General features: G+C 57.4%; 1 protein-coding gene across 4 annotated transcripts; it reads right to left on the bottom strand.

Annotated features, from left to right (window-relative positions):
• Positions 1-528: 528 nt before the first annotated feature.
• KLHL36 (kelch like family member 36) lies at positions 529-12977 on the bottom strand. Of its 4 annotated transcripts, none has more exons than XM_047846231.1 (5): positions 12819-12977; positions 10475-10553; positions 5029-6102; positions 3294-3451; positions 529-1281 (listed from the first exon to the last, which is right to left on the bottom strand). In XM_047846231.1, exons 2-5 carry the CDS (start codon positions 10535-10537, stop codon positions 636-638), a joined length of 1941 nt encoding a protein of 646 aa, XP_047702187.1. In that variant the 5' UTR covers positions 10538-10553; positions 12819-12977; the 3' UTR covers positions 529-635. The 4 variants fall into 4 exon arrangements, with proteins under 4 accessions (XP_047702187.1, XP_047702188.1, XP_047702189.1 ...); XM_047846232.1 differs by lacking the exon at positions 12819-12977 and adding an exon at positions 12623-12716; XM_047846233.1 differs by lacking the exon at positions 12819-12977 and adding an exon at positions 10902-11222.
• Positions 12978-23452: the final 10475 nt, after the last annotated feature.

Raw genomic sequence — 23452 nt, 5'->3', positions numbered from 1 at the left:
TTTTTTTTTTTTTTAGTTTTTGGATTACCTAGACCCTTTCAGAATTCGGGAAGAGCTACCCATCAGGAAAATGGGGATACTCAGAAACAAGAGTCACCTGATCAGGAAATCCCGGTGGGAACACCTCCCTGGTGAGAAGTCCCAGGTCCTGCCTGTCTAGTGAGCGTCACTCAGTCACCCAGTCACCCTGTCGGGGTCTCTGTGTCCCCACTCACGACACGAATGCACTTGGCCTTGCCTGCGATTTGCCAGACGTGGCCAGTGCTCAGTCACTCCGGGAACTGGTTGAAACACACCGCCTCCAGGCACCCCCTCCGCCCTCGCTCCGGGTACTTTTACAAGGGATACTTCTCAAGTGGGGCCCCGGAACCTGAATTTTGCACAAGCTCAGCCAAGTGGAGGGAGGTGCTCAGCCAAGTGGAGGGGGGGCACCCTCGGGGATTCGTCGCGAGGGAGGAAGGGGCCCTGCACAGAGAGGAGGGTTGTGTCTCCTGCCTGGGCCCAGGTTCAATGACTCGAGCCAGAGGATACGTAAAAGGATATAGAATATTTAATCGGTTACTGTGATATCATAGAAACACCAAGCATCATCAAAGTAAAAAAGGCTGCTAGGAGGTACGTGACGGGTCCGGACGCTACGGGGTCGTGGCTGGCCCCCGGCCCCCGGCGGGGGGCGGCGGGGCCCGGGGCCCCTCGAGGCCCGGCGGGGGGGGCGGGGGGCGGGGTCGCTGGCCCCGGTCCTGGTGCCTCTTGCCCCTGCCCTTCTTCTTCTTGTCCTCCAGCCGCGGCTTCAGGGCGCACACGCAGGCGGACACGCCGGCGATGGCCTTGGGCAGGTCGGTGCCCCGGCTCCACGCGTCCTTGTCGCGGTCGTACACCTGCACGGTCTTGGAGAAGGCCGTGCTCTCCCAGCTGTAGCCGCCCAGGACGTAGATGCGGCCCTGCCACACGGCCACGCCCGACTCGCTGTTGGCGTGCAGCAGGGGCGCCACGCGGGTCCACTGGTTGCACTGCGGGCTGTAGGCCTCCACACCCAGCACGTCGAAGCGCTCCATGGACTCGATGCTGTCGTCGCTGCCGCCGATGGAGTAGATGCTGTCGCCCAGGCTGCACATGCTGTGCCAGCCGCGCGCCGTGGTCATGGGCCGCCGCTCCTCCCACACGTCCGTCCGGTGGTCGTAGCACAGCAGGTTCTTGCGGTAGGGGCCGATCTGGTAGTCGTGCCCCCCCGAGATGTACACGAAGTCCTTGTAGATGGCGCCCGCGTGGCCGTAGGTGAACCTGCGGAGACGGACGGACGGACGGAGACACAGAGGGGGCTCAGTGCCGCTCCGGGGCCCCGTGCTTTCCCTCTTCGTGGGGGGCCGCGGGGCCCCGAGGGGACCACGGAGGGAGCGGGCGGCCCCCGCACGCTTTGCAGATGGCAGCTGTCACCGGACAGAAAGCGGCGGAGCCGGGCGGGCAAATGTGCACGTGGCTCGGCAGCCGGACCGCCCGGCCCGTGCCCGCAGCCCATTTCCCCGTGTCAGGACGGGGATAATGACACGGCAGATCCCTCGCCTAAGAGCTAAAAACAATGGACCGTGTGACTGAGGCACTCGTGGGTTCCCTTCAAATTATACAGCAAACGGGAACGAAACAAAGCACAGCCTCAACTCTGCGACATTCCGGAAAAGACTACAGGGGCAGTGGAAAAAACCCTTGGGCCGTCGGGGCCCGGAGCTCGGGTGGGATGAATGTGTGGAGCGCAGGAGGCTCACAGGACAGTGAAAACACTGTGTGACACGCGTGGCTGGAGGCGCGCCCCTGACATTTGTCCAAACCTACAGCCCAGGCGACAGTGAGCCTTCGCCTAGCACGGACCTTGGTGAGCATCTTGTAGCCACTTGGGTGCGTCAGTTGTAACAAATGTAGCGCAGAGGGAATGAGGTCAGGGGAGAGAGTCTATGGGAACGATCTGTACCTTCTGCTCGATTTTCCGTACACCTAAAACTGCTCTAAAAAGTGCCGTGTGGGGGCGCCTTGGTGGATCCGTCGGTGAGGCGTCCAACCTCGGCTCGGAATGTGACCTCAGTTGGTGGGTTCGAGCCCCGCGTCGGGCTCTGTGCTGACAGCTCAGCACACGCACTAACGATTACGGCATCATGCACTATGTTTACTCCAACCTCGGACCCCTAAGGCCCATTTAGAAAGAAAAAAATCAGGTTTGTTTTAGCGTTTAGGTACGTGAATCACTCCAGCTGGCCCACAGCAATGGCCGCAGAGGCTCTTATCACTATCGTTGAGCCTCACTCCTCCATCTGTGAAATGGGATGATTTAAAAAAAAAAAAAAAAAAGTACCTAAACCTAAAGAGATCACAGGTCTCGGTCTGCCTGTGACGGGGTCGGTATTTACAGTTAACGTTCAGTGCCATCCTGGTTGGGATGACAGATTATATGGGCGCCTACCCCCACCCCACCAGGTCCCTGGGTGTCAAGGGACTCGTCATATCAAGCACTTGGCCCAGAGGTGACACACGGTCCTCCCAACGGCCAAAGGCACTGCTCCACCGGCTTCTTAGAACCTCCACACGAAGGTGGTAGTGACTGGGGACTGGAGGACGGTGGGATTCACCACCAAACGCTCACACCGCTCACCCGTCCAGCTCCTGGGGACGCACCCAAGACCGCCGGACGCGTTCCACAGCAGGACTGGTTCGGAACGCGTGCCTGACGCTCAGCCACGGGGAACTGCTGACGTTAAGCGGCAGGCACCTTCTGCTAAACCCGTCAGGGTGACAGGGGCTCCCTGAGTGCACACCGGCACGCGGGGCAACCGAGGAGGAGGAGCTCCGAGCCCTGGGACACCCCGGGAGCCCCCGGGCGCTGGATGCCGTGGAGCAGGGTGGGGGGAAGGCTCCTTGGGAACATCTCGCTCCCAACAGCCCTATTCTGTCACCTCGAGGACCAACCCAGGTCCACGCTCAGGGACGTTTCTCGGGAAAGCCCTCGCTATCTAAACCTAACGCTCTCTCCCTGAAGCTCCAGGAGGGAACAGACTTGGAAACTGAGGGACGTCTGTCTTGGCGGCAGAGGTGACATTGCACTTGGATGGTCTGTCCCCTGACCTGTTACCGCCATGCCCTATGCCCCCACAGTCTACCCAGAGTTATCTACAAGCCAGGAGATTTTTCCTGAAATTAGAGACCAAGACATCTAGAAGATGAGGTGGACAACCAGAGCCCCAGAGTAGAGCCCGCCTGAGGACTCTGCGCCCGCCCCCCCCCCCCCCCGCCCCCCGGCCCCCAGTCACCTCGGCAAGCCAGCCACGTAGGACCAGGAGTCAGTCTTGGGGCTGTAAGTCTCCACTGAAGAAAGAGCTCCGTTCTCGTTCCGGCCACCGACGGCCACCAGCATGTCTTCGATGGAGGCCAGGTAGAAGTCCACACGGCGCTGGTTCATGGAGGCCACCTGCGGAGGCGGGACACCTGTACCTTCCCTTCCCCACGCTCGGGACAACGTCAGCATCGAGCACTCGGCTCCCAAATGCGTGCTGTGGGATGCACAGCCCAGGAAGGTCAGGCAGTGGCCAAGCGCGTCTGGGGAAGGGAGTCACCCTTGACGAAAGAGGGACTCTTCGGACAGGACTTCTCAAGAGCTCCCAGAACCCTTGAGACCTTGTCCCCGGGGAAGGGGACAGAGAACACAGTCCCCCAACCGGCCTGGGCAGTGGCTGACCTTGTGGACTCGGATTCTGCAGAACATACGGTTCAGAATGACCAGTTTAGTGGTTTCCTGGAACAAAAACTCATCTCTCCTCTTGCTCCTCCCACACCAGACACTTTTAGAATTAATGCCGATTGCTATCGTGTTGACGGACAGAAAGGGGCAATCAGCGGGAAATTAAAAAGCAGAAGACTCAACTTTTTTTTTTTTTTTTTTAAATAATCCAAGCAGAACGCAGAAACGAACACAGTCCCAAAGGAGACCGCGCCTGCAGGCCGCCCCTGCTACGGAGCTCTCGGGGACGGGCTCCAAACAGGGGGCCTCTTTCGAGGGGGAGGACCTACACGCTGGAGGGTGGTTTGCAGACTTTCGAGACTAAAACAGAAAGGTCACCGGAGCCCATTCCGAGTTTCGCGCTCAGATAAAATCACCAAGTAAAAGCGCAGAGGCACGGGCAGAAAGGCAGACCGGTTTCTGAGGGTCGTGGTCTGGGGAGGTGTTTGTGGGAGGAGAGGACTGCCTTCTCTGAGCCGGGGGCTTGCCAACCCCCACCGGCCCCAGCCCCTGACCTTGGGATGTCCACGGTCCCCCTACCGACCCCGTTTCCGGAGGCGGAAGCTGGAAATCTGGAGGGCGAGGAAGCAGTCTGAAATCCCCAGCAGCGACTCAGCACAGCTGGGGTGTGAACTCGGGCCTGACACCGAGACCCAGCCTTGGGTCTCGCCATCTTTGCCACACCTGCTGGGCCACGGCTGCCACCAGGCAGGAGCCTCCGTGGCCTCCTTAAACGAGCTCCAAACCCTTCCCGAAGGGGGAGCTCTGGGGCGACTCTGGGGGAACACCGTCCGAACCCTGGGTCCAACCTCTAGGCCGGCACCATCCAGCATGGCAGCCACCAGCCTCGTGCGGCCATTTACGCTCGGACAGACGTCAGTTAGTTCAGGTGAAATACAACCCCAAATTCAGTCCTTGGGTCCCACTGGCCGCATTCTGAGCGCTCAGTCACCACACGTGGCTGGTGGCCGGGGTATCGGACAGCACAGGCGCAGAACGTCTGTGTCGCCCGCAGAAAGTTCTACTGGAGGGCCCCGCGCCGGCGGGACGACCGCGCCTGCGTGGCGGCCGCTCGGCCCTCCCTCACCCCTCCCCCGCCCCGGGCAGGGCGCGGGCTCGCGGCCGGGCGCGCCCCTGTGTCCTCACGCCGCCTCGGTCAGAACAGAGGCAGGACGGGGGCCGAGGCCCGAGAGCAAGGGGGCAGCCAAGGCTAGGTTAAGAGAGCAAAAGTCCTCAAGAGTAAAGAAATAATCTGGCTTTAATCTCACCTTGATCCACTGTTTACAGCGGGGGTCATACCTATAAAGAAGATTGGACGCCGCATCCCCTCCGTTGTCCCGGGAGAAGCTGCCGCCGGCAATGAAGATGAACCCCCCCAGCACGGCGACGCAGTGGTGGCTCCGCCGGGCCGGCAGGGGCGTCTCCTTGACCCACTGCTCGCTCTTGGCGTCCAGGTAGCAGGTGTCATCGCTGAGCTCCAGACACCGCTCGGAGACCTCGCCGCCCACGAACAGGAGGCGCTCCTCGTTGGTGCGGAGCGCCGTGCGCTTGGTCTGCATGACCGGCTGGGCCGCCAGGCTGTTGTGGTAGCGCACCGCCTCCTCGATGAAGCCCTCGCAGTTGGCCTCGCGGGGCAGAAGCGAGCACACGGCCGGCTTGACGCGGTGCAGCAGGTCGTTCTTGGGGATGAGCGGGAAGTGGATGTTCTCCAGCACCTGGTAGGCGTGGGCCTCGCGCTCCGGCTGCTGCGTCAGCCACTGCAGGGCGGCCTGCAGCAGGTCGTGCTCGCACTCCCGCTGCACCTGGCTGCTGCTCAGGTAGACGCACAGCTTCTGCATGGAGACGTTCTGCAGGAAGTCGGGCGTGAAGGACAGCGTGCCGAAGTGGCTCAGGATGAAGCCGTCGATGAAGGCGTCGAGCCGCTTGAGGCTGTAGATGGAGGCCAGCTCCTGCAGGTACAGGTAGTTGTCCTCGCTCACCTCCTGCTCCAGGTACTCGCAGCAGAAGTCCACGGCCGTCCAGATCTGCAGCAGGTGCGCCGTCTCCAGGATGTAGTCGATGTTGCCGCCGTCCAGCGCCAGCTCCCCGCCGTACAGGAAGTCCACCACGGCCTTGAGCCCGATGTAGGAGGCGCCCACGAGCTCCACCTCCTTCTGGAAGGCCTCGCGCATGCCGATGGTGAACATGGAGTTGAAGTAGTCGCTGCACACGGCCAGCAGGTTGCGGTGGGCCGGCACGCGCTGCTCGTCCGCCACCAGGACGATGTCGCAGAAGAGGCCGCGGAGGCGCTGCTCGTTCAGCCGCTGCAGCACCGTGGTCGAGTGGTCGGCCCAGTGGTACACCTGCGGCCGAGAGAGAGCGCGCGCGCGCGCACGCGTCAGGGCTCGGCCGGCAGCCCCGCCCCCCGGCCCCGCCCCCCCCTGCAGCAGGGTCCCGGGGTCTCCGGCACTTAACGAAAGGAGAGCGGGCAGAGCCCGCGGAAAACGAGGGCGATTCGGTGCACACCCTGTAGCGTTCCCTCTTTCTTTTCAAATGCCAGCTCCTAAAGGGGCGCCCGGCTGGCTCAGTCGCCGGAGCAGGACACTCTTGACGTCGGGGTGTGGCTTTGAGCCCTACAGTGGGGGCAGAGATCACTTACCAAACAATGTGGCCTAGCAAAGGCAATTTCTAAAAACTTACCGTTCTCCTTTCCTTCCTACCTACCGTCTTTCTTTATAAATACAATCCCTAAAAACGTAATCTCTCTTCCTCGTTCGTCTTTCCTGGTTTTTTTCTTTCCAAATACAGTTCCTCAAAGTTTTATTGTTTCTCTCCCTGCCCCCTTTCTTTCTTACTGTGGGTCCGGAGCAGATAGGTTTAAAAATGGCCGTCCCGTAGGGGCAGCCCAGTTGCTCAGGTATAGCCTGTAAACGCGGACAGAAGCTGGGTCTGAATCCCAGGCCTGCTACTTACTAGCTGTGTGATCTTGAGAAAGCCCTGAGAAGCCTCTGAGCCCCCTTTTCCTGGTCTCACAAGTGCGGACGAGGGCGTTTACCACTTGGGATGGGACGTTAAGAGGACGGGGCGCGGTTCCAGGAGACCCAGCGTTCCCACCGAGGCCTCCCACCAAGGAAGACTGCTCGCTCCGTGTTTTAGAAAATGCTTAGCGCCCAGCCATGCGAGGGGCTCCCACTTCTACCGAGGATTCCAGGGATGGGGCGGGTCCCAGAGACTCTGCGATGCATCCCGACTAAAGTGCTCTGGGGGGTCCTACTTTCAGAAAAGCGAGAAATCAGGAAAAGTGCAGGAGCGTGGCCTCTTCCCCAGGGCAGGGCTTATACGAATCTCGCACTGTGCGCTGGGTATGTGCTCTCTCATTCGCGGGTCACAATGACCCTCCTCCAAGGGAAGGTCTGTAATCATGCCCATTTCCCAGATGAGGAGAAACTGAGGTTCAGAGACTAGGAAACTTGCCCAAAGTCCCACAGTGGCTGAGAGGCAGGGCTGGGATTTGCGGCTAGGTCTGATTCCGGAGCCCGAACTTTTAATCACCACACGGCACCGGAATCAACAAATCAGTTCATGTGAACAACGAAAATGGGTCAATTCAAGCAACCCAGGTCGGGAGACGTTTGCGGAGTGCTGTCTTCCTGCCACGTGCTTTGGAGGGCACGAGGCCACGTCAGACCCAGGCAGCAGCATCTCCATCCTTGGAAGACCAATCAGGCTCCGGGGGCTCGGGATCCACACACCGCCCGGTTTGTTTACGTCAGAAACACCACGAAATTCAGTACAGGGAGGCACAGGCCGTCCAGGCACATCGGGGACGTAGCTGGTCTATTTGAGGGTGTCGGCAGACAGGGCTGGCCGGGCACTGAGCCTCAAAGGGGAAGTGGTGCGGGTGAGGGGAGGTGGGCTGAGGGCTTAGCAGGTGTGAGCAGCTGTTGGGGGGGGACCGCCAGGTTCCCGCAGGCCACTTTGCAACCTGTGCCCTGCCGTGTGTCATCGCCTTCTTCCCTTCCTCCCAACACACCCGTGACGGGGGTAATAACTGTTTCCCCGCGGTCCCTCCTCATCCGGCCACTCCCAACACCCACCGCTCCCTCTAGGTTACAGGTGCGGGCAACGTTCTCGGACTTGTGACGCGCACGCCTAACAGATACTGCCCGAAGCTGCCTTCCCTTCCAAGTGCGGAGAGCCAGGCTGTGTTGTTCTCACATCACAGGACGGTTTCTCGGAGGTTCCATACGTGGATCTCTCCGCCTATTCTGGTTACCGGCAGAGAGAGCCCGGCTGGCCTGGTCTGGGCTGCAACACACCCCGACTTGGGGCCCCTCTCGGGCGCGGACTCGAGGAAGGAAGCGTCAAAGCACCACACGGGCGGGCCCTCTCGTGACCACGAGGGCTCAAAGCCCCCGGAAGTGAGGGGCGTCAGGTGGGCTGTGTGCCCCCGCCCCAGGCCCCCGGTTGTCTGTAAGCTGGTGGGGATGTGGGGCCAGCACACTTCAATGGGTGCACACAGGACCCCCAGCTGCGGCGTAAAAAGAAAGACCAGCCCCCTGGAGGGGGTGGGGGATGGGGACAGCCCCAGATGACAGCTGCGGAGAGGACCATCTGCTCCAGTGAGCCAGGGCAGGGAAAAGGGCAGCCACTGTTTCTAAAACTGGGTCTCCATGCTAAGTAGGCACGCTTCATTCTTCACCTGGGTCTCAGTGACAACCCGTTTCTGGATATTTTAGTGCAGCGGCAGAGATGAAGACTTTCAAAAGAAAAAAAAAAAACCCAACACCAAAAAACACCAAACACGACCTCCCGGTTTCAAAGGGACCTCAGCAACAGAGTCGCAGCGTTTCCTAAAACCTAGAAGCTTCGACCCCCACACTCTTCGATGGTGCTAACTCTTACTCGTTCATTTATTCCCTATTTTAGTGCCTCCACCAGCAGCAAGGCGACGTGAGAGAACAAACACAGGCCCTCAGCAGCCAACCCTAGCCAGAATGCAGCACGTCCGGAGGGTTTTACATGCAAACGGGATTCATCATCAGAATGGATCAACACATTTCAGAGCAGATGAACCAGCAGCGGCCGTCACACAATGGAAGACGCCATCGCGCCCGGAAGGTGAACAGCCTACCGCTTACAGGCAGCAACAGGGCCAGACCTCAGAGGCGTAGTAACCGGCGAAAGGAGCCTGACTCGCACTGAGTTCAAGGGCAGACAACACTCCAGCCGCGGAAGCTGGCGACTGGGACTGGAGGGTCCGGTAATCTCTGCTGTAACCTGGGGGCTGGCTACCTGGGTGTGTTTGACGTCTAGAAAATCCAGGCTACACTTCCCCTCCGGGCCCTCTTTAAGTACAGTAAGTCAGAAACACGGATACCATGTAACCACGGGATAGATTCCGACAGAAACGAACCCAGAACGCGCCTTTCGGGGACAAAGATTTCCAGCACTATCACCACGCTCAGAAAGCCGTACTGTCTCTGCAGCCAGGCTCTGAAACAAAGCCTCTTTGAGACAGCCGCGAGACCTTTCTGGGTTTTCGCGGCAGATAAAGCCGGGCTTGGCAAGAGCCTTCTCGGTAACTCAGATGGAAATAAGAGCCCGTTTCTCCGGAGAACCCACCTCTCCTGAAAATTCTACCCCGTTTTCCTTCTATGCACATCTGCAGAACCTCTGTTTTGCCCTCAAATCTACACGCTGCTCACAGGTCCCTTTATCTAAAGTGGTTACCTCCGTCTTTTTTCAGTCTTCTTTTGACATATTTTTTCCTAAGGGCGCCCATGAGATTCTAATGCCACACATATCCTGTGTATTTGTACGTGAACTGTACGTATAGCTGTGCTCTCTGATCGCAAAAAAGAGAATTCTTTTTAAACCCTCCCCTCTCCCAAGAACCAATTTTGGGGGCAATATTGGCCCCAGTGAAAATGCACGATCTGAGGTAACCAGAACATTTAAATCTGCAAAAGGGCCACTTTTAAAGAAAAGTGGTGATAAAAAAATTAAAAAAAAAAAAAAAAAATTTTTTTTTTTAAAGAAAAAAAGAGGTGTTACTGATATTTATAGAGGAACAGGTGTGAACGGAGACTGGCCTGAAAACTGGTCCCCCAATCCTTATTTATAGTAGCCTTGAGTCTGCTGAAGGTACAGATTCCCAGGTCCTGCTCTCAGATTGTAGTTTAGTAGGTCTGGGGTGGGGCCCGGCATATGCATTCCGAATTGGATACGTTCCCCCCCTGCCAGGGTGATCCTGATGTGGCCTGCAGGACACAGGTTGGTAGGCTGGCCATAGGGAACCCACCCTCACTCGCTCCTAGGGTCCCAGAAAGGCAGACTGGGGGAAAGACTCCGGGCCCTTAATATCCAGGTACGCAACACGGGACCCCGACCGGTAGGTCAGGTGCTGGCTTGTCAATGCACGTGTCCTTGGAGTTTGGGGGCCCCCAAGTGGGGACACACATCCCATGGCTTTTTCCTTCTGTCCCATCCACGTCTTTGAGTTGCGGCACAGAACAAGCGAGTCAAGGTGTATCTCTAACGACCCTCACGCTCCTGCTCTGAGTTTCCGATGTTTTCTACCCCGTGCCCGAGCTACCTGTCTACTCATTGTTAAGGAGGCTAACACCACCACCAGGAACAGAAAATCCGTCTGGCCTTTAGGACTGATCTCATCAGAAAAATACCACACTTCGTAGGCAACTTGCACAGGGTGGCGAGCGGCCATTCACAGACCTTTGAAGATTCGCTGATCTTGTACGGCCGGGACACTCGCGTCTGCCGGCTTCCCTCCATCATAGAAGAGATCCCAGCCCTAGGACAAGAACAGGGATTTTTGAGTGTGCGGTAAAAAAAAAACCCCAGGTCACTCAGTAATCGCAGGCTGCTGGCAGATATCGAGGACGACGAGGGTGAAACCAGGCACACGGAGGAAAGACGGAGAGAAGACAGAAATGAGAACTCTTTGACGCGGAGTTGAAAAACTCAGCTGATTAGAATCCGACAGTGCACTTAACGTCGTTCCTTTATTAACTAAAATCTGACAGTATCCTGTCTTTTACAGCCCACCTCCTACAAATACCTGCCTTCTGATGCTTGATCTCAACTAGGCCTTCGGCTAGACCAAGATAGAATGAAGGCAGACGCCGGCTAAGGGATTTACCTGTGCTGTCTCGTGTAAGCCCCGCAACTACTCGGCCAGGCTAACGTCACACCCCATTTTGCAGCTGAGGACGTTGAGCTCCAGTCACCACGCTCGTAAACGGCTGGGAATCAAACCCGGCGCCGTCCGGCCCCCAAACGTGGCCAGACATGGGCCCTTCACCGCGAAGCTCTGCTGAACGTGGCCCAGTCTGTGAGAACAGCTTAACTTTTGAAAGATCATGACGAAGGCAGGGCTGTGACCCGGTGATGACTGCCACGTGTAAAACACGTTCACGGTCGCGACACCGGTACTTTTCCTTTAAGTGCCTTCCTGTGTCTTCACGGATTTAATCCCCAGAAAAACCCCGTGAGTCCAAGGCTACTGCCCAGCATCACACAGCCAGGAAGGAGCTGCGGAGTTGGGCCTCCCACCCAGGGGGGCCTCCTTGCTCTCAACCCCAAGCTACCCTGTCTGGCCATTCAAAACAGAAAAAAAAAAAAAAGAAAAAGAAAAAAATTGCCCACAGGCAGGAAACCTCTACTGAGGCCTAGGCCCTGCCTGGACCACCCAGTATAAAATCAAACGCTCACGTTCACCTCCAGACGTCGTAATCACGTCTCCGGGATGGGCGGGTGAATCAGACACCTTAAAGTTTCTTCCAGCCAAGTAACTCACTAACAATAGCACAGAGGTAGGCTTTAGGGGATCTGGAGGGCATGGGGGCACCGAGAAAGGACTTAAGCAAGTCACACCCTGGGCTTCACGAGGAATTTCTTCCCCTTGCTAAGTTGCTACCTACTGAACCGACAGCCTAGGCTAATAAAGAAAAATGTCACAAAACGTAAGCACAGTGTCAAGATAATGGGGGACATACATTCGGGCACAATCCATCCTGTCCAGCTCCCTGGGAAAGGAAAGAACGGCTAGATTTCCCCTGACAAACTAGCAACTTTGTGACAAAGGCCAGCTGTAGCCACCCCCCTGTCCCTTTTGACTGCCCCTGGGCTGCTGGGGGGGCTCATGAGGGAGAGGAAGGAAATCAATATTCGGCCGGGCCTGCTGGATGTTTTCCCTTCACCCTCTGAGACTCTGACGCTCGGGTGGTGGAGGGGGCCGTCCAAGGTCACACCCCAGAAAGCAGCAGGTCCCTCTCTCTCCACAACCCTCCCCCGCACCCCCCCCCCCAACCAGCCAGAGCTCAGGTTTGCTCTCAGCGCTCAAAGCGTTCTTTTCTAGGCCAAGATTTCTTAAGAGAGTTCCCCTTGGTGGAGGCTCCCTTTTGTCTCGGGGCAAGCGGTTTGGGGCCAATGTGTACAGGAGCGCTGGGTGTCAGCCGCCTCGCGTGCTTTAAGGGGTCAAGGCCATCCGCACGGGCAGCGGCGATCCCCAGTTCCGCGTTACAAGATCTCTTAGTAAACATGGGACCAGAGGCCACGTCCGGACGGAGGGTCCCCAGGGAGCCTGCTCTCCGAGCTGCCTCCGGGTTTCTACCCTGAACCTGCCGGACCTCGGCGATCGGGACATGGCCTCGGACACCCGCCGCTACTCACCAGCCCCGGGTCTCGAGGACAGGGTCTCGGGGCCGCCGCGGTCGCTGGGTCGCACCCCCCCCCACACACACACCCCCGCCGGCGGAACTGGCGGCCCAACGGCCGCCGGGCCAGCTCGAGCGGGCGGCGAGCAGGCGGAGTCGGGACGCGGCCGGGCCGGCGCCCGCGGCGGGACGCGGGGACACTCACCTGGGCCGCGCAGGCCGCACCTGTCTCACCTGCGGCGGCGGCCGCTGCCCCTCCGTGTTCCCCTTCCCGCCGCCCCCCCCCCCAGCACCGCGGGACGCCGGGAGGGGGAGGGGGCGGCGCGGCCGGGGGTCGCCGCTCGCGGGGCGGGGGCCCTCCCCACTCCCCGGATCCCCCGACGGCGCGCGCGGAGGCCCACCTGGAGGGCGCGCTACGGGAGCGGCGCGGGGACCCCCGGCGGCGGCGGGACCGGACGGGCGCGGCGGCGGGGCCGGGTCGCCGGAGCCCCGGGACCGGCCGGCTGCGCAGCCATGGCTCCGCCAGGAAGTGCGAGGCCGAGGGCGGAGGCGGCGCGCGCGGCCAATGGCGGCGGCCACGAGGAGGTGGGCTCAGGCGGCGCTGAGGCGGGGCCTGCGCCGGGGAGGGAGGAGGGCGCGCGCGGCCGCGGGGGGGGGGGCAGGGGGAGGCGCGCGCGGCAGGAGGGGGGCGGTGAAGGGAGGCGCGCGCGGCCGGGGAGGGAGGCGGTGGTGCGCGCGGCCGAGGGAAGAGGGGGCGGTGCGCGCGGCCGGGGGAGGGAGGCCGTGGTGCGCGCGGCCGGGGGAGTTGGGGGCGGTGCGCGCGGCCGGAGGAGGGGGAGCCGTGAGCGCGGCCGCGGGAGGGGGCGGGGCCGGAGCGCCCACCCTCGGCCGCAGCCCCACCCCCCGCCACGGGACTCGCCCCCGCGCGCGCAGCCCCCAGGTTGGCCCTGCGAAGCGCCCGCTAGGGTCCGCCAGAGTCCCTGGCGCGGCCCCTAGGGACCGACCTGAGCGCTGCAAGGGGTCCTCAGCCCGCTGCGCTCACCCTAAAGTGAGGCCGCCGTTGGCCCCTCTAGGTATGGTCACCCCCCCCCCCCCGTCGCCGCTTGCAGCTTTGCGCTTCACTTGGCTCTTGGCGCCGTTGAATGTGCCAAATCCCTTTCTTACTCATTGGGTTTAGGGTCTCTCTCCCCCACTAGAAACCCTCCGGGACAGAGTTTACGGTCGGTTTTATTCCTGGCCGGGAACTCAGGACTGGCACGCAGTAGGCGCTCCGTAATCTGGTTAACACTGTGGGATGAGTGAATTTAACTATCCCCCACCCGTCTATCAGTTGTCCAGCTTACCTCCTGCTACAGCTCGGTTGAACCTGGACACCATTACGCTGAGTGAAGGAAGTCAGACGCCAGAAGGACACATAGGGTATGGTTTTAGTTACATGAAGCGTCCGGAACAGGGGAACCCATGGAGACAAAGTAGGTTGGTGGTTGCCTGGGTCTGGGGGGGCTGGGAGGAAACGGGGGCGGCCGTACAAGGGATTTCTCCTTGGGGGTGATAAAAATGTTCTGGAATTGGGTAATAGTGATGATTGCACAACTCTGAATATACCAAAAGCCATTGAATTGTACCATTTAAAAAGGCAAATTTATGCTATGCGAATTACCTCTCAGTAAAGCTGTTACAAAAAGAAAATCAAACAAAAGCCTCTCTCTCCTTGTTTTTCTGCTCCCTGTCTTCTCTGGGAAGGATTCAGCGCGTCTTTCAGGGCCCCGTAAAGCAGGGGCTGGTTGCAGCCCTGAAGATGGGCCAGAAAAGAATAGAAAATAGGGCTGGGGAGTCAGCATGGCCGGGGAAATCCTCGAGGCTGGTCTTTGCCCTTTCCGTGCCAGACACAACACTCATGGGCCTTTTTCAAAGATGACTTGGGACGATTGGGATTGGTAATTGGTGGAGAAACAAAAGTATAGAAAGTATCTTTTTAATTTAAAGGGACTTAGGGTAGGGGGCGCCTGGGTGGCTCAGTCGGTTGAGCCTCTGACTTCGGCTCAGGTCACGATCTGAGGGTTTGTGAGTTCGAGCCCCGCGTCGGGCTCTGCGCTGACGGCTCGGAGCCTGGAGCCTGCTTCCGATTCTGCGTCTCCCCCTCTCTCTCTGCCCCTCCCCTGCTCTCGCACTCTCTCTCTCTCTCTCAAAATTAAATGAACGTTAAAAAAAATAACATAAAATAAAGGGACTTACGGTAAAACTAACGTTGGAACCACCTTCAGGCCTTCAGTCAGGCATCATGTTTACTCGGAAGCCTTCCTTGCTCATCTTTGACCCTCCCTCATCTATGTCTAACCCCCCCAAAAAAGCTAAGCCCACATCTTGTTCTACCTCTGTATCTCGCCATGTGAATGTATGCTATTCCTTGAACTCACGCCTGCCTTCATTCATTAGTTCATTCAACAGACTTGGAGGGAGTTTCTTTTTTTTTTTTTAACGTTTATTTATTTTCGAGACAGAGACAGAGCATGAACGGGGGAGGGGCCGAGAGAGAGGGAGACACAGAATCGGAAGCAGGCTCCAGGCTCTGAGCCGTCAGCCCAGAGCCCGACGCGGGGCTCGAACTCACGGACCGCGAGATCGTGACCTGAGCTGAAGTCGGACGCCCAACCGACTGAGCCACCCAGGCGCCCCAGGAGTTTTTACAATGCTCCAGGCACTGTGGTACGTGCCTGGGATAGAAGACATTTTCAGGAATTTTAGGCAGGGAGGCAAGCGAGTGAGTGAGCAATTACCATATCATGGTCAGTCTCCTGTTGGGGTTCTTTTTCGGCGCTGTGGGTGGGAGTATTCTTTTTTATAGTTGTAGTTAACGATTCCTTCTCTGTATATATACATATTATATATATAGTAGATAGATGGATGGATATAGTATAGTAAATGATATATGTACGAATCTGTGTGTATATGGATATATATCTATTGGAAAGATTTAGCTATAGATACTTGATCGCGAGAGCCTCTAATTCAGCACTGGCGTCTGTCCACCAGATGTTGGATCCTTTTTGAAGGAGAACTCGGACCACAACCGGATGAGGAGGCCTAGAATAAGGGCCTGGGACAAGCTCAAGAATCCACTGGGGACCTTGACCGGAAAAGCATGCAGATTTCATGCTGTTTTCCTGTGGAACCTCACTTCATCCTGTTTTCCCCGACACTTTCACTTTTATTTCCCCTTTAATTACTATTTTCTTTCCAATTCTAAAAGGAGTGCATGCTTCAAGGGGGATGCAGAGAAGTCCAAAAGGAAAAGTAAACCACTCACTTCTGCACCATCCAGAAATAACGATTGCTAATATTGTTGCGTCTTTGGGTTTTTCTCTTATATAATTTCTTTACAAGAATAACATCAATGCTATATGCAGCTTGCTATGAGCTAGCCATTGGTCTGAGCCCCTTGCACCTCTGAACTCATTTCATCTCCCTGGCTCTTTGAGGGAGGTGGTATTACTCGCCCGGCTCACAGACGGGGAGACTGAGGCCCAGAGAAGTTCAATCACTTGCCCAGGGTCACAGAGCTTGGCCAGAGCAGAACCGAGCTTTGAACCCAGGCAGTCAAGCCTCACAGTCTGCAGGTCTGAACTAAGCTTGCCCCCTGCACCGTCGCTCCTCTGTGCAGTGGCAAAAGTGATGTGCGCCCGTGTGTGGAAGTTGAAAACACGCACCCACAAAAGGGGAAAAAAAATCGCCCACCTAAGGAGAGCAGCTGTCAGTACTTAAGTGTAAGTCAGCCCAGTGTATGTTGCCCACACATCTATGCAAATGAAGTCACGTGGTACAGGCCCTCTGCTGACTGCCTTTTTTCCTCTTTTGCAAATATCATGAGTTTTTCTCACGCCCTAAGTTCTCCTCTACGACATGCTTCTCCAGGGGCATCTGATCCCTCCCCCCCATCTTGATTGTACGCTTGACCCCCTCCCCCATTGTTGGGCCGCTTTCCCTGTTATAAATAACGCTGGCCCAGAGGAGTGCATATTTGTGAGGCTCTAAATAACCCCCCAAAGGCTGTTCCGGTGGGAACCCCTGGCAGTGGCTCAGTGCCCTGACACTTCTGAGATTCGGGCACCAGACGGAACCACGGCCAGCTACGTAATTTGCAGGGTCCGGGGCAAAATGAAAATGTGGGGCCCCTAAAGCAAGAAGAACGTGATTTCCTTTCTTCGGCAATCTCTCTCTATCTGTCGTGGTGCCGTCTTGCGCCGGGTGCCTTGAGCATGGAGATACTTGTGGGACACATGCAGACCCTCACGGCACCCCAGGCCGTGGAATTTGGTGGGCAGCGCCCAGAGGCTTGGCCCTAAGCCTCCCTGCACCTGTCTGTGCCCAAGCCCCCACGGAGCGACAGTGACGTAAACCTGTGAGCCACGCCCACCAACCGACTCATACAAATCCAACAAATGGAATTATTAAGAATTCCAAGACAACAATCTCAGAGCGTTAAATCCCAAGCCTGAGCGTCGAGCTCTGTGAGGCTGCCGGCCCTAGATGGGGCAGGTGGAACTGTCACCAGAGAGGGACACGCGAGGCTGTTATTTCTATGCTCGATAACTTCAGGAACACGCACAGCTGACTCTCCCTCGTAAAGAACACGTCATCTGGATACACAGAATGGCAAAAAATAAAAATAGGAGAAAAAAAAAAAGGAAAGAAAAAGGCACGGGGCGGGGAGGAGGAAGGTGTAGGCAAGTGAGGCCTAGTTAATGGCAGGTAATACACAGGCCCTCACGGTAGCCTTCGGGGCCCATGCTACCGTCACCCCACTTTACAGATGAGCAAACAGAGGCTCGAGGAGTGGAGGACGCATCCGGTACCACACAGATGGGTGAGGAACCCACGCCACCGTGCGCCAGCGCCCAAAGTTAACCAGCGCGCTAGAAGCTTCTCTGAAAGGGTTGCAAGCTGCTTTTCTTTCAGGCTACTGAGTTGGCCCTGACCTGCCTGTGCCCAGGAGGTTGCAGCCGGTGGGAAGGGGAGGCAGACAAAGGTGTCCCCGCGAGCGTGAGTGTGAAAGGCCAGCCAGACTTCCAGAGAGCAGCTGGGCTTGGCAGGGGCGGGCCCTGAGAACTTGCACTTGGAGCTGGCCCCGCCCCGCCCCCCGCGGGGAGTTTGCAGGCTCCCCTGTCTCCTGGAGGAGGAGGGAGGGAGAAGGAGGTGGGCCTGTTCTCTAAACAGTCTGTTCTTCTCACCAAGTGTTTGTCCTTGGCCCAGCTTCCCTCCCAAAAGCTGAGTAATCTAGAAAAATTGCAGCCGGGCACCGAGGGGCAGGCCCAGGGGCCGACCTGGATCACCGCCCCAAGCGCAGTTCTTGGCAGGCTCACTCTTGTAAGTTTGTAACTGTTTAGACCAGAGGACAGGAAGCACCAGATGCCTCTAGAGGATCAGGCCGGCCAATGGGCAGAGCCACACTGGGGGTCTGTCTGGGCGGCTCAGTCGGTTGAGCCTCTGACTTCCGCTCAAGTCACGATCTTGCGGTTCGTGGGTTCCAGCCCCGCACCGGGCTCTGTGCTGACAGCTCGGAGCCTGGAGCCTGCTTCGGAACCTGTGTCTCCCTCTCTCTCTGCCCCTACCCCGCTCACGTTCTGTCTCTCTCTGTCTCAAAAATAAAGAAATATTTAAAAAATAATAAGAAATCACTGATTTACCCTATGACCAGCACTCCCGGCGGCACCTGCCACGGACAGCTGACTATGTGTGAGCTTTTGCTGATGATGCCTGACGCTCGGCCAGCCGGAGAGCGGTTCCCAGCTGAAGCCCCTTCTTCCTGTCAAAAGAGAAATTGTCGGGCAGTGGACGCGCTGCCTCCCGGTCGTTTATACCTTAGCGTTTCCATCAGCTTCTGGCACTTTCTCAGGAGGATGCCGTGACTGGAAGGAAGGAAAGACGGCCGCCCCCGGCCAGAGGTAGGGACAAGGTGACCGGGGAAGCAGGTGCCACGTGTAAGATGTACAAGAGGCTCCCCGCCCGTCACGGTTTCACCTGCTGCTGACTCTGTCTTGGGTCGTGCCGCTTACACCGAGGCCCCTAACTAAAGCTCGCATCGCCCGCGGCCTGACTCCCCCGTGGCACGCCAGGCGCACCACGTGTTTCTCTTTTCGTCAACTGTTAAAATGAAACACTTGGGAGGGACTTCAGGGTCTGGGTCCAAGGCCAGCAGGTAACCCCGAGTGGGCCATATCCTCCTCTGGAGTCTTCCGACGTCTCGTGTAAAGTTAGACAACGCGGAAAAAAGCCTTCCCAGAACTGTTGCAGCCGGCAGAACACAAACACGGTTGTTCGTGGTAAGTCCACTCCTTGGTTACACCCCTGCCCTCCCCGACGGAACTGCAACCGAGCACGTCTCAGGGTATCCCTGCGCATCGGTGGAGACCGGGAACGTCTCAGGGTATCCGTGTGCATCAGAACCACATTCTGAATCTGGCGTCTGGTATCGGTCTAGGGGGGGAGTCAAGCTCCCCAGGCTCTAGAGCGATGCTGTGCAAAGTGGTCACCAACGGCCCCCGGTGGCCATTTCAATGTCAATTAGCTAAGACCACCTACGACTCAAAATTCGTCGCTTGAGCCTCATGTCGAGCATTCACAGCCACACGCACTAGGGACTGTTGCCCTGGACAACAGAGGTTACAGGACGATGCCATCATCACAAAGTTGTACAAGAGACGCTGTCCCACAGCGGTGCTTCCTGCTAGGTGCAGGCCTGGGAGCAAGTCGCTTACCCCTCTGGGCCTCAGTGTCGTCATCTGCAAAATGAGAGTTAATCTAGTCAACAGCAGATGCTTCGCGGAGGCCCTGCCAGGTACTCTTCGAGGGGCTGGGGATACAGCAGTAAGCAACACAGGGAGATAAAATCATGGCCCTCGTGGAACGGACCTTCTAAAGGAGGGGCCGCCCTTATCTCCCGGAGCTGGTTTGAGAATGAAATGAAATAGGGCAGGAAAAGCACTTTTTGTGGTTTCTGGCACGTTCCAAGAGCTCAGTAGATGGTAGCCGCTAGTGTTACTAGTTATCAGCTCCCTCCTCCCACGCCCCGCTAACTGGGATGGTAAACACGCGTAACCTTACTGCCTATACTTCTAATCCTATACCCGTGGCAGACATTGCTAATCGATCACAGCACACTCTCCACTGAGCCCAGACGTGGTGCCTGAAGGATTCTAGGAATAGAGCGTCAGGCAGCACTCTCAGACAAATCCCCTCAGAACCCCCATCACCCTGTTCGACATCACCTCTGCATTCCTCTACAAGCTGCCTGTCCCCCCCCCCCCAATCCTGGATGCTGGACCCCCGTGGTCCTCCGGAAGGTCAGACTCCAGGCCCAGGCCTGCCCCCACTTGGGAGAAAGAACAAGTGTCTGGTCAGTACCTGGTCAGCTGAGCAGCTGGTCTGCTCTGACCTGCCAGGGACTGGCTTCTTGAGTCACTGCCTCCCGGAGTGGGTTCTGGCTTTGTTCCCACCAGGGCTCCTGGGGTCTCGAACCCTGTCCCTCTTTTTTGTTCCAGAAAAGTGGATTGTTTCTAGGCAGGGCAAATAAGTCCTGGCCAAAAGGTCTGAGTGAAACCCAGCGCGCGTCCCCCGTGAACACACAGTTGTGACACGGAGAAGATAAGGGGTGGGCGGAGGAGGCCCTGTGCCCCGGGGACCCAAGGGAGGCCGGGACACCGGGTCCCTGGGAGTCGGCTTCACAGACGAGATGCATGTCCTGGACTGCAGGCTCCAGCCAGAACCCTTGCACTGCCTGCCCGAGCCTCGCTGTCTTCCACTGCGGGGACTCACCCGGAGGGCTGTCCTCTCTCCGGATCCTGTGTCACTTCGTGTATGCCGGTCCCTCCAATCATTCCTTCGGCAGGGCAGGTAGTAATGATACCCGGTGTCGTTGTCGGGAGTTCAGCTCTCCCATCTACCATTTACCAGCTGTGTGACCTCGGGCAAGTTACCGAGACTCTCTGTGCCTTGCTTTTCTCCTCTGTGAAACGGGGTTTACAACCGAGCCTACAGGGAGCGTCTGGGTCACAGGGAGAATTTAGTGAGTCATTGCAGAGGGCTTAGCAGGGTGCCTGGGGTGCTGTACTCAGTCCACAACACAGGTTCACTGCCGCGGTCAGTGTTTTCTTTTTTTACTCTGTTGGCGTGGTAAATTTCATGAACTACTTTTTTTTTTTTTTTTCAAATACTGAAGTTTTCTGGCACCCCTGGGATAAAGCTTACCCGCTTTTGACACAGAGCGATCGGAGACTGACATCTGAGCTTTTCACAGGGGTACGTGGGGGATCAGTAGGCAGGTGAAGGAGGAAAGGGCATGAAAGGCAGAGGAAACAGTGGGTACGAAGGCCGGGGTAAGAGGCAGCAGGTGAGTCCAGGGAGGGCCCAACCTGGCTCCAACCAGGGGAGCTTGCGGGGAACAGCGGGAAACGCGGACTCCAGGAACATGGAAACCCGTCAGCACTGAGCTGTGCGTCTGGCACTGGGTGATTGAGCACCTTTATTTAAAAAAAATTTTTTTGATATTTATTTTTGAGAGAGACAGAGACAGAGTGTGAGCAGGGGAGGGGCAGAGAGAGAGAGAGGGAGACACAGAATCCGAAGCGGGCTCCAGGCTCCGAGCGGTCAGCAAAGAGCCCGACGTGGGGCTCGAACTCACCAACCGTGAGATCTCGTGACCTGAGCCGAAGTCAGCTGCTTAACCCATCGAGTCACCCAGGTGCCCCAAGGCAGCTTTATTTTAAGTTCTACAAGTGCACCATAAACTTGGAGAAGGCAAAGCGCCTGTATCCTTTTTTTTTTTTTTTGCCACATTCAGTATATATTTGTTGTCCGTGTCGAGTTTTAGCAGCTTTGAGCCTCCTTTTCCCACAAGCTGCAATCCACAAGTAGAAGATGCAGCCCGGGCCTCCCCCAGATCCCATCCGTTGTGAATAGTTGTGAATACCCAGAATATTCCGCCTAGAGGCTTTCAACCTCCTCCCCTTGAGGGCAGCCCGCCGCCTCCGGTTGACCAGTATCAGAGTACAAAGCCGGGGCCCCCTTGCCTCAAGGTGGAGGGGATAATTTTGTGGGTTTTTTTTTTTAATTTATTTTTTATTTTTGGGACAGAGAGAGACAGAGCATGAACGGGGGAGGGGCAGAGAGAGAGGGAGACACAGAATCGGAAACAGGCTCCAGGCCCTGAGCCATCAGCCCAGAGCCTGACGCGGGGCTCTAACTCACGGACCGCGAGATCGTGACCTGGCTGAAGTCGGACGCTTAACCGACTGCGCCACCCAGGCGCCCCGATAATTTTGTGTTTCTAGTCAAGCTCCAGAGCTCTTTCTGGGAATGAGCTGAGATCCCCCTTGGCTGGGCTTCCTCCTGCCCTGTCCTGCTTCCTCCCTTCCTTACAGGTTTCTCCTGAGGGCTCTCCCGTCGCAAACCAGGGCAGAGAATCCAGGTCTCGAGATCTGCTTCTTAGACGCCCGACCTAAAGCTCTGTAGATGGACGGGTAAATGAGAAAGCAGGGCTGTGGGTGCCCACGGTTATTTTGCCCTTCTTGCGCAGGGACAGCCCTGCCCCCTACCGATCGCCGGGGTTCCCCAGGCGCAGGCCTTGAGGCTAAGATCCAAGTTCAAGTAGCTGATTTGGAAAGTGCAGAAACGCTGACTGGGAGGAAGGAGCAAGAGAGCAAAAGGGAAGGCGTCCTCGCGGCACGAATGAAGCCAGCCCCGCTTCCGAAGGTGGCCGGAGCTTTACGCACAGGGAACTCTCGGAAACAGTGGAGAACACACCCTTTGGAGCTTTCCCACCCCAGGGGTGGGGCGGACCCGGTACTTACACAACACTCCTGGCGCGTATTGGCTGACAGCTGCTCGCAGGGCTAACCGGCCTGCGTTTCCGGCCGGCCTGGCCAGGGGACAGAATCGAAGGCCTCAGATCCAGGCCTGCAGGTACTGGCAGCTGCAGAAGGGAGGCCGGAGGAATACGGACGGAACGCCAACAGCATGGGCTGCATCGTCCTTTAGGAAACGATTCCTCCCCAAAGTCCCTTCCGGGAGCTTCTCTTGAAGTTGCCGAGCTGAGAAGCCCACCCACGGGCCTGGGCGGATAACCCATATTTAGCCAATCACAGCAGCCCACTTCCTTGGCGACAAGTGATTGGCTCAAAGGGCAGACACGTCCTCCGGGCTGGGCCAATCAGAATCGTTCCCTGGCGTTTTTATACAGTTGGGGGGGGGGGAGAGAAGTCCTCTTTTCTTTATCGCTGAGGGAGGATGTAAGCTGGAAATTCTCTGCATGGAAGGAAGTGAATTACACTGCGAGAGAAGTGAATTACATCCCCCCTCTTTTTCTTCTCCCCAAACTATTGGCTTATGTCAGTACGGTTTCTGTTTCTCTCACTTGCAACAACTGAGTCCGAACTCATATGGGGTCTATCCTTCTCGCACTCCCTCAGACTCACGAGTGGCAGCATTCTGGAGACGAAGACCTATTTGTTGACTGAGAATCTTGGATTACGAGTCTGTGTACTCAAGGCCAGGCCATTCCCATGTGGTTTGTTCCCGGAAGGCTGAGCTCAACTGGAAAGCTTCATATTTTTCTCTTCCAAGTTGCATAACACATGTGATTCCAGGAAGTAGGAATGGGGGTTGGGGGTGCAGAACAGGGAATCAGAGGGATATACCATGGAGTTGTCCAATGCCCTGCCCCCACGCAGGGGCGCCTGCATGGTGGATCTCATGGGACCTCTGGGGAGCCTGTGTAATCCAGCTCAGAACTGTCCTTCCAGGAGACAAAACGGGGACACATTTGTGTGTGGGTTCCTGAGCCCCACTGTTCAAGGGGAGGCCGTGGGAGTTAACCCCATGGCCAAATTCTGGGTTGTGCATGTGTGAGTCCCCAAAGGGCTCTGCAATATTGCATGCCATGGTGTCTGAGAAGTCTGAGGGCCAAAGGCAAGATGTACCTGGCCTTGGCTGGGTCTCCCCGTCACTTTGCTTTTGACAAAGCAGCTCTGTGCATCGGACA

Source organism: Prionailurus viverrinus, unplaced genomic scaffold, assembly GCF_022837055.1.
Source record: "Prionailurus viverrinus isolate Anna unplaced genomic scaffold, UM_Priviv_1.0 scaffold_38, whole genome shotgun sequence".
In the NCBI taxonomy this organism is placed as follows: Eukaryota; Metazoa; Chordata; class Mammalia; order Carnivora; family Felidae; genus Prionailurus; species Prionailurus viverrinus.
The sequence above is the reverse complement of the archived record's forward strand: the minus strand, read 5'-3'. Positions and strand labels throughout refer to the sequence as shown.